Here is a 9,966-nt window from a genome sequence, read left to right as displayed (position 1 = left end):
ACACATAGGATTAGCGTGGATGCTCATGTTGACTCCCGTGGCTCTTGCTACGATCGAGTTCGACATGGGGTACCACAACTGGGCGAGGTTCTTTCATGGAACACTGTGTTTGGCACGCTTGCTGCCTCAAACACTTTGTACCCCATGGGAAATGTAGACCCTAGTGACCATTAGGGACCACCTGTCCGTGTCTAGAATTCATACCTGTGAGTTTGGGGTGGGACAGGATACTAGCCTTCATCATACCCTGATTTCCATTTTGCAATCTGAAGCCGGAATTTTGAACCTGCTACATTCAGTGTTACCCAGTTATTCAGAGCTGCGAGGGACATTCAGTCTCTCACCGCATCAGACACATGACACATCATGCTATTGCATCCACCTCACTTTGTTTGTGGAGAATCCTAAAGTCTATTTCCAAAAATAGTGACAAAATGTACACTTTTTGCAAAAAAAAAAAGAGAAAAGAAAAAGAAAAGAAATAATGAAAAGACTTTAGGATTCTCCCGATGAAATGCACTCCGCCATATCATTTAACATGCATGTTCATTTATTTTCAGGAACTTTTTGGCTTTGTCTCCGACCAACACATGGCCACACCAATGAAGACTGGTAGACGCAACCCCTCTTATTCTTTCCTGAATCCGAATCTGGATTCCCTTGGGTGTTTAGCAAAGAAGATCACGCCTGATGAGTCAACCAAGTTCAGAGAAAAATATGGGTACATTCTGAGCCTTCTCAAGATGCCGTTCACCAAGTACGAGCAAGAGGGAGTTCATACTTTGCTTCAGTTCTATAATCCTTCCCTTCGCTGCTTCACGTTCACCGACGACCTCTTGGTTCCAACATTGGAAGAGTATTCCCTATTTCTTGGCGTTCCTATAAAGAAGGAAGTACCATACTATGGCACCATGAAGGCCCCTGATTCCATTGAAATTGCTAAGGCTCTTTATTTGAGCAAATCGGTCGTGGAAGCAAATCTCACTAAGAAGGGAGGAGGTTTTGGTTTTTGCATGGAGTTTCTGGTCAAAAGGGGTTGTGAGGCTGATGAAGCAAAGGAATGGGACACATTTAGGGCTATCCTGGCTCTAGGTATCTATGGTATCATGATGTTCTCGAACATTCCTAACTTTGTTGACATGAATGCAATTCATATGTTCATTCTGCAGAATCCAGTTCCTACACTTTTGGGAGACGTTTATCACTCCATTCACCACAAGAGTAGTCAGAAGGGAGGTTTGGTCAGATTCTGTGCTCTGTTGCTATATCGTTGGTTCAGGTCACATTTGCCTGAGCGTGGCGCTTTCGTTGATAATAGGCACACATCTAAGTGGGCTGAGAGGATTATGGGGCTTAGGGCCAAAGATATTGTCTGGCACAACAGATCCTTAGATGACATGGAAGTTATTATGAGTTGCGGAAAATTCAAAAATGTACCTCTCATGGGTCTTAGAGGTGGAATCAACTAATCCCATCCTGGCTAGGAGAACATTTGGATATGCTTTTATAAGTCCTCCTGAACAAACAGAAATTGCTGAGAATATTTTCTATCATTCAGCCACCGATAGTGGGCAGATGGCAGAAGTTGTACAAGCCTGGAAGAGTATTTGTTGGAGAGATAAGAAACATTTTGGTCAGCGAGATTGTGCTACTTATGAGGATTATACTAAGTGGGTCGAATCTGTGGTTGCTGTTCAAGGGATGCCCTTCCCTCCCAAGGATCCTTTGTACCCCCTACTGGTAAACAACCCAACATTGTCTCCATGCCTCGTTATAATCGAACTGTTGAGCAAAATCGGAAATTGACTGAACAAATGGAAACAATACAAGTTGAGATGAATACTGCTAGGCAAGAGAAGCTTTCTGCTCTCCATAAGCTGAAAATAAGAGAAATAGAGCTTGAAGAATTGTATGCTAGAGGAAGTACTTCTCAGAAAAGGCCAAGAGTGACTATAGACCCTAAATCTACTGAATCTCAAGAGAAGAAGCTGAAGGAGCATTACGAGGCTCAGTTGGCAGATTTGACTGAAAGACTCCACATTCAGACTAAAGAAGCCAATTCAGAAAGGGCTCGTCGAAAGAAAGCAGACAAACTCTTGTTGGTACGCTAAGGAACCTTAGAAAAGTGCTATGAAGAAATCCGAAAGTTGAAGGGCCAAGTAGAAGAAAAAGGTCAAGGTAATACCCAAGCTCGAGAGGAGGCCAGATGTTGGGAGTTGAAGAACCGCTACATGGAAACCATGCATTTCAGAAAGGACTTACTGATTCAAGAAATCATTAAGAGGCCAACCCATGCTGAGACCAAAAAGCTTTTTGAAGAGATGAAGACCTGGAGCTACAAGAACATTGGAGATAGCCCTCTTCGTCATTTGGACATGGGAGATCCTGCTTAATGTTGACTTTATTGTAGAATCACCACCAGACTTGTTGGATGGGATTCTTATTTCTATTACTGTATTTGTTGGCTCATGGGAGCAGAATATTTTGTACTTCAAGAACTTCGTTGCAGAATTAATCAATTATGTTTGCTTATCTTGGTTGTGCTTATCTTGATTATGCTCCACTATCTTCTCCGTTATCTTGTGTTGTTGGTTTGAGACAAAGCTAAAAAGTCTTGAAAATAATAAAACATGCACACATGCACCCATGCACTCATATCATATTGCATTTACAGGTTTTTATCAGATTCTAATTGGGGTCCCTTCCAACACAGATTTCTTTCCCGACGACGAAGCTGACTTTCTTACATCCTTACCGCACCAGAAACAACGAGAAGAGAATCATGGACCAATTTGAACAGAATCAAGCTGCCCTCCGTAGGGATATGGATGTTATGGGAGAAAGAATGACTCAACTTATGGAGACTCTCCATGTCGTTGTCCAAGGACAAGAAGAGCTCAGAAGGAGCGTCGCTGGGATGGTCAAGGATACTCCTACCAACTCTGCTGATGGGGGAGTAAAGACTAAAGAGATTCCTGTTGAGGGGATACCAAAAATAGTGGATGACCACCATGAGGTTATCGATCTTGAACATGATCTTACTGCTGAGTTGACTGAAACTGCTAAGATGTACCAAGCTCTCGAAGAACGCCTTAAGGCCGTTGAGGTTGCTAAAACTTCGAGTTTCAACACTGCTGCTCTATGCTTGGTACCTGGGATTGTGATTCCCCCGAAGTTCAAGGTGCCAGACTTTGATAAGTACAAGGGAGTCACCTGCCCTGAGACTCACATTCGTTCCTACTGCCGTAAGATGGCCGCTCACGCTGAGAACGAACCTCTGCTTATGCATTTTTTCCAGGACAGTCTCACTGGGGCCCCATTGGAGTGGTATATGAAACTCGAGAGGTTTAATGTCAGTACTAGGGGGGAACTTGTTGATGCCTTCTTAAAACAATACCACTACAATACTGCTATGACTCCTAGCCGTGCACAGCTGCAAAATATGTCACAGAAATCTGAAGAGTCCTTTAAGGAATACGCCCAGAGGTGGCGTGAGCTTGCTGCTCGTGTCCAACCTCCTCTCTTGGACCGTGAGTTGATTGATCTGTTTATGGGAACTCTGAAGGGGCCGTATCTTCAGCACATGGTTAGTAATACTTCTCCTTCCTTTTCGGATGTGGTCATCATTGGTGAGAGGGTTGAGAACTGTGTCAAAGCTGGCACCATTCAAGGTGTTACTAGTCCTAGCAACTCAGGTGGTAATGGTAAGAAGCCGTATTCTGGGTTTGTGAAGAAGAAGGAAGGTGAGACTAGCACCGCTTCTGTTGACCAAGGCCGAGCTCTCCCATATTCTGCTATTCCACCTCCTTATTATCCAATGCCTTATGCTGTTCCTGGTCCGTATATCCCTCAGGCATATGCTGCTGCTCTTCCACAACCTTGGGTGGCACCTCAACAGCCTTTCGTGCCACAACAACAAGCTGCCGCTCCTCAGAATCGCCAACAGAATCCTAGACCTCAAGGTCAGAGAGGTCCACAGAGGCAAAGATACCCTGACAGGCGTATAGATCCGGTTCCCATGCCGTATGCTCAGCTTCTCCCCCAATTGCTTGCTGGTCAATTGGTGCAACTCCGCGAAATGGGTCCTTCACCTAATCCTCTTCCTCCCGGATATGACGCTAATGCTCGATGTGAATTTCATTCAGGTGCCCCAGGCCATACGATTGAGAGGTGTAGAGCATTGAAGTACAAAGTTCAGGATCTCCTTGATGACAAGCTTATCTCATTCGCTCCTACTGGTCCTAATGTGCAGAATAACCCTATGCCTCCTCATGCTGGTGCGACCAATGCCATTGAGTTATGTGACGACCAGATCATGGTAACGGATGTTAATGAGGTTAAGATGCCGCTTGCAACAATCAGAGAGCATCTCATGCAACAAAAGGTTTTGTGTGAATTACACGACTTCTGTTTGGAATGTTCTTCTAATCCGGAAGAATGTGCTAAGTTGAAAGAAGAGATTCAAAATATGATGGATGAAGGCGTTTTTAGAGTGGAAAGGGTTGTTTCTGACGAAGATGTGGCTACTCTAGAGATACCTTACTATCCTGCCGAGGTGTCAAAGAATCAAAGTACCCCTTTGGTCATTCATGCTCCGAGTACTCCCTTGGTCATTCAGGCTCCGAGAACTCCGTTGGTTATTCAGGTTCCAGATGCCCCTCTGACCTCTTCAACCTCATCTCTCGTTCCTTCTCCTGTGAGTAATTCCAAGGCTATTCCTTGGAGTTATAATGCTTTGTATATTCGAGGGAAGAAGTATGACTGTCCTCCAGTGGGTAATTCGAGCATCACAAATATTGCTGGCACTTGTGGCATTACCCGTAGTGGTCGGATCTTTGCTGCCCCTCCTCCGCTTCCTAAAGAGACCAATAAGGACGCTAATGCACAAGCAAAAGGAAAACAAGTCGCTGTCGACCCTCCTGTAACACGTAATGCACAAGATGCCGAGCAACTCTTGAGGATCATTAAGAAAAGTGATTACAAAGTGATTGATCAACTTGATCAAACCCAAGCCAAGATCTCCATCTTTTCCCTCTTGGTGCATTCAGAAGCTCACCGTGATGCTCTAATGAAAGTTCTAGCTTCCGCTCACGTGACTCAAGACATTACCGTGCCTCAGTTTGAAGGGGTTGTGACCAATATTGCTGCTGGTAATTGTTTGGGTTTTTCTGATGATGAACTCCCACCTGAGGGTAGAGCACACAACAAAGCGTTGCATATCTCTGTCAAGTGTCTGGATGCTGTGTTGTCTCGAGTTCTGATTGATACGGGTTCTTATCTTAATTTGATGCCCAAAACTACTTTGTTTAAGCTGAGTATGGATGGGGTTATGATGAGACCTTGTACCATGAGTGTTAGAGCGTTTGATGGTTCTAGAAGGTCCGTAGAAGGGGAAATTGACCTACCTATCTTGATTGGCCCTCACATGTTCTATATTGCCTTCTATGTTATGGATATACGTCCTTCATACACTTGCCTCTTGGGTCGTCCTTGGATCCATGCTGCTGGGGCTGTGACATCTACCCTCCATCAGTGTTTGAAATTTGTTGTGAATGACAAGATTGTTGTGATCACCGGTGAAGAGGATTTGATAGTCAATAACCTGGCATCATACCGTTATGTTGAAGTGGAGGGAGAGATACAAGAGAACCTTTTCAAGCCTTAGAGATTGTGTCGGTTGATAAACTCCCCGTGATTGAGAATAAGAAGGAACTCGGAGCACCCCTCTCGTCTTTAAATGATGCTAAGGCCTTCTTAGAAGCTGGTACTCCCCATAGTGCCTGGGGCAAGCTGATTGATGTCCATGAGAAGCGAGATAAGTATGGCCTTGGGTATCAACCATCTTCTTCTACTCAGCTCAGCATAATTCCTGGAAAGAAGGTGATTCCCCCCATGTCTCAAGTGTTCGTCAGTGCAAGCACCAGTTCTGGAAGTCAGGTTCTCGCCGTGGATGATGATGATGAAGAAGATCTCTCCAGATTCATTTGCCATGCTGCGCCTGGACAGGAACTCAACAATTGGACTATCTTGGACATCCCCAGAGTCACTTTTATGGAGATGTAATTTTCTTGTTTCGATAAGTCATATGCTTCGCCCCAAGCATTTTGACCACTTGTATAAAGAAGGGCCCCCATGTTGTTTCAATTTGTTTAATATTGAATGAAAATCATATCTTCGCATGCAATTACTGTTCCATTTCTTTCATTTTTTGTTTTTACTTTAAAAACTTTTTTCAAAAATGGCAAAGCTTTTCTTTTTTCCTTTTTATGTGTTGCATTCTAAGGCATAAATCATCCATCGTGCAGATCCGGCTCGAATTCCATCAAAAATGATAATGTTACAGTTCCACGTCTTAATATCCTTGAGAATCCAATTGACCAAGCTGATGAGGATAGTGGGGAAGATTGTGAAGTCCCTGAGGAATTGGCAAGACTTTTGAGACAAGAGGAGAAATCTATTCAGCCACATCAAGAAGCCATAGAGATCATCAACCTCGGTACAGAAGAAGCAAAGAGAGAGGTCAAGATAGGTGCCGCTTTGCAAAGTGATGTAAAGAGAAGGTTGATCGAGCTGCTTCGAGAGTATGTTGATATCTTCGCCTGGTCATATGAAGACATGCCTGGTTTAGACACGGATATAGTTATGCACAGGCTACCTCTCAAACCAGAATGTCCGCCTGTAAAGCAAAAACCACGAAGAACTCGACCTGATATGGCTTTGAAAATCAAGGAAGAAGTTGAAAAACAGTTGAAGGCTGGTTTCTTATCTGTGTGTGAGTATCCTCCTTGGATTGCAAACATAGTACCTGTTCCTAAGAAGGACGGAAAGGTACGCATGTGTGTTGACTACCGAGATTTGAATAGGGCAAGTCCGAAGGATGATTTCCCTCTTCCTCATATTGATGTGCTAGTCGACAACACTGCTCAGTATTCGGTGTTCTCCTTCATGGATGGTTTTTCTGGCTATAATCAAATAAAGATGGCTCCTGAAGATATGACCAAGACTACTTTTACCACTCCGTGGGGTACGTATTGTTATAAGGTGATGCCTTTCGGTCTTAAGAATGCTGGTGCAACATATCAACGAGCAATAGTGACTCTCTTCCATGACATGATCCATAAAGAGATTGAGGTGTACGTCGATGATATGATTGCAAAATCCCAAACTGAGGAGGAACATTTGGTATATCTTGAGAAATTGTTTGCTCGTTTGCGAAAATTCAAGTTGAGGCTTAATCCAAACAAGTGCACTTTTGGAGTGCGATCGGGAAAGCTACTTGGATTCATTGTGAGTCAACGAGGGATTGAGGTCAACCCTGATAAAGTAAGAGCAATACAGAATATGCCAACACCGAAGAATGAAAAAGAAGTTCGAGGGTTCCTTGGGAGATTGAATTATATAGCCAGGTTCATTTCTCATCTCACTGACACTTGTGAACCCATCTTTAAGTTGTTGCGCAAGAATCAAGATATCCGTTGGGATGATCATTGTCAAGAAGCCTTCGAAAAGATCAAACAGTATCTCCAAGAGCCACCAATCCTCATGCCTCCGGTCTCTGGAAGACCGCTTCTTATGTACTTAACTGTGCTTGAAGGATCTATGGGGTGTGTGCTGGGCCAGCATGATGAGTCTGGTCGAAAAGAGTGTGCCATTTATTACCTGAGCAAAAAGTTTACCGATTGTGAATCCCGTTACTCACTACTCGAGAAAACTTGCTGTGCTTTGGTATGGGCTTCTCGCCGACTGAGGCAGTATATGTTGACTCACACCACTCTATTGATCTCCAAAATGGACCCGATAAAGTACATCTTTGAAAAACCGGCCCTTACAGGAAGACTAGCCCGGTGGCAAATGCTTTTATGAGAATATGATATCCAGTATGTCACACAGAAGGCCATCAAAGGAAGTGTCCTTGCAGATCATCTTGCTCATCAGCCATTAGAAGAGTATCAGTCAATGAAGTTTGACTTTCCTGATGAAGATATCATGAAACTGGATGATAATGAAGGACCCGAACCAGGAGAGCGATGGACTCTCACGTTCGATGGTGCATCAAATGCTATGGGCCATGGTATTTGGGCAGTTTTGACTTCTCCTCGTCAAACTCACATCCCTTTCACAGCTAGAATATGCTTTGATTGCACAAACAATGTCGCAGAATACGAAGCTTACATAATGGGCCTCGAAGCAGCCATTGATATGAGGATCAAGATCCTTGAAGTTTATGGGGATTCTGCCTTGGTCATACATCATGTAAGAGGTGATTGGGAAACACGACACCCCAATTTAGTTCCTTATAAGGACTATATCTTGGAGTTGTTGCCCGCTTTCGAGGAAATCACTTTTAACCACATCCCACGAGAGGAGAATCAATTGGCAGATGCTTTGGCTACTTTGGCAGCTATGTTCAGAGTTAGCTCCCCTAAAGAAGTGCCAGACATAAGGATCCTCCATTACAAAGAACCTGCACATGTATTCCCTGCTCATTGCCTCACTACTGAAGATGTGTATGATGAAAAGCCATGGTATTACGACATCAAGAGGTATGTTGAGAAGCAAGAGTATCCCGAAGATGCTACGATTGGTGATAAGCGAACGCTTCGAAGGATAGCGTCCAAATTCTTCTTGTCAGGAGACGTCCTGTACAAAAGAAACTATGATTCAGTTTTGCTCAGATGCGTGGATAGACACGAAGCAGAATTGATCATGCGGGATATTCATGAAGGATCTTTTGGAACTCATTCCAGTGGACACTCTATGGCAAAAAAGATCTTGCGAGAAGGATATTATTGGATGACGATTGAAAGTGATTGTTACGTGTATGTGAAGAAATGTCACAAATGCCAAGTGTATGCTGACAAAATTCATGTTCCTCCAACTCCTTTGAATGTTCTGACATCGCCTTGGCCCTTTGCTATGTGGGGCATAGACATGATTGGACGGATAGAGCCACAAGCTTCAAATGGACACAGATTTATTCTTGTTGCTATCGACTACTTCACCAAATGGGTTGAAGCTGCTTCTTACAAGAACGTAACCAAGCAAGTCGTCCCTCGCTTTATCAAGAAAGAAATCATATGCCGATATGGGGTTCCAAACAAGATCATCACTGATAACGGGTCCAATCTTAATAACAAGATGATGGCAGAGTTGTGTGAAGAGTTCAAGATTGAACATCATAATTCATCACCCTATCGGCCAAAGATGAATGGCGCAGTCGAAGCTGCTAACAAGAATATAAAGAAGATCGTCCAGAAGATGGTTAGAACGTATAAAGACTGGCATGAAATGTTACCATATGCTTTGCATGGCTACAGAACTTCGGTTCGTACCTCAACTGGGGCAACTCCCTTCTCTCTTGTCTACGGTATGGAGGCCGTAATACCTGTCGAAGTGGAAATTCTTTCGTTGAGAGTCTTGATGGACGCCAAACTCGATGAAACAGAATGGGTTCAAACGAGGCTTGATCATCTCAATCTAATTGAGGAGAAACGCTTATCTGCTATCTGCCATGGCCAGTTGTACAAAAAGAGGATCAAGAAAGCGTATGACAAGAAGATTCGGCCTCGAGAGTTCCACACAGGTGACCTAGTCGTAAGGAAGATCTTGCCAATTCACACCGATCCAAGGGGCAAATGGACTCCCAACTATGAGGGACCATACATTGTGAAGAAAGCATTTTCAGGTGGTGCTTTAATCCTGACAAAGATGGATGGGGAAGACGTTCCACTTCCAGTCAATTCAGACTCAGTCAAAAAATACTACGCATAAGAGACCCGCTAGGTTGACGTACCTAGGCAAAAATAAGGGCATCCCGGCAAACCAAAAAGGTTTGCGCAAAAATTAGGGATAAAACAAAAAAGAATAACCCGCTAAGTTGAAAACCCGAAAGGGCGACTTAGGCAAAAAGGGGGTATCCCGCTGGATTGAAAACCCGAAAGGGCGGTCCAGGCAAAAGTTAGGGAT

At 43.8% G+C, this 9,966-nt stretch overlaps 1 protein-coding gene across 1 annotated transcript; it reads left to right on the top strand.

Annotated features, from left to right (window-relative positions):
* The first annotated feature begins 743 nt into the window (after positions 1–743).
* On the top strand, positions 744–1,469 carry LOC131634105 (uncharacterized). The gene has a single exon (XM_058904772.1). The coding sequence runs from the start codon at positions 744–746 to the stop codon at positions 1,467–1,469; it is 726 nt and encodes a 241-aa protein (XP_058760755.1).
* The last annotated feature ends 8,497 nt before the right edge of the window (positions 1,470–9,966 follow it).

This window comes from Vicia villosa, unplaced genomic scaffold, assembly GCF_029867415.1.
Source record: "Vicia villosa cultivar HV-30 ecotype Madison, WI unplaced genomic scaffold, Vvil1.0 ctg.001227F_1_1, whole genome shotgun sequence".
Lineage (NCBI taxonomy): Eukaryota > Viridiplantae > Streptophyta > Magnoliopsida > Fabales > Fabaceae > Vicia > Vicia villosa.
The sequence above is the reverse complement of the archived record's forward strand: the minus strand, read 5'-3'. Positions and strand labels throughout refer to the sequence as shown.

Coding starts and splice junctions, on each gene's coding strand:
- LOC131634105 (XM_058904772.1), top strand. CDS start 744: ATGCCGTTCACCAAGTACGAGCAAGAGGGAGTTCATACTTTGCTTCAG.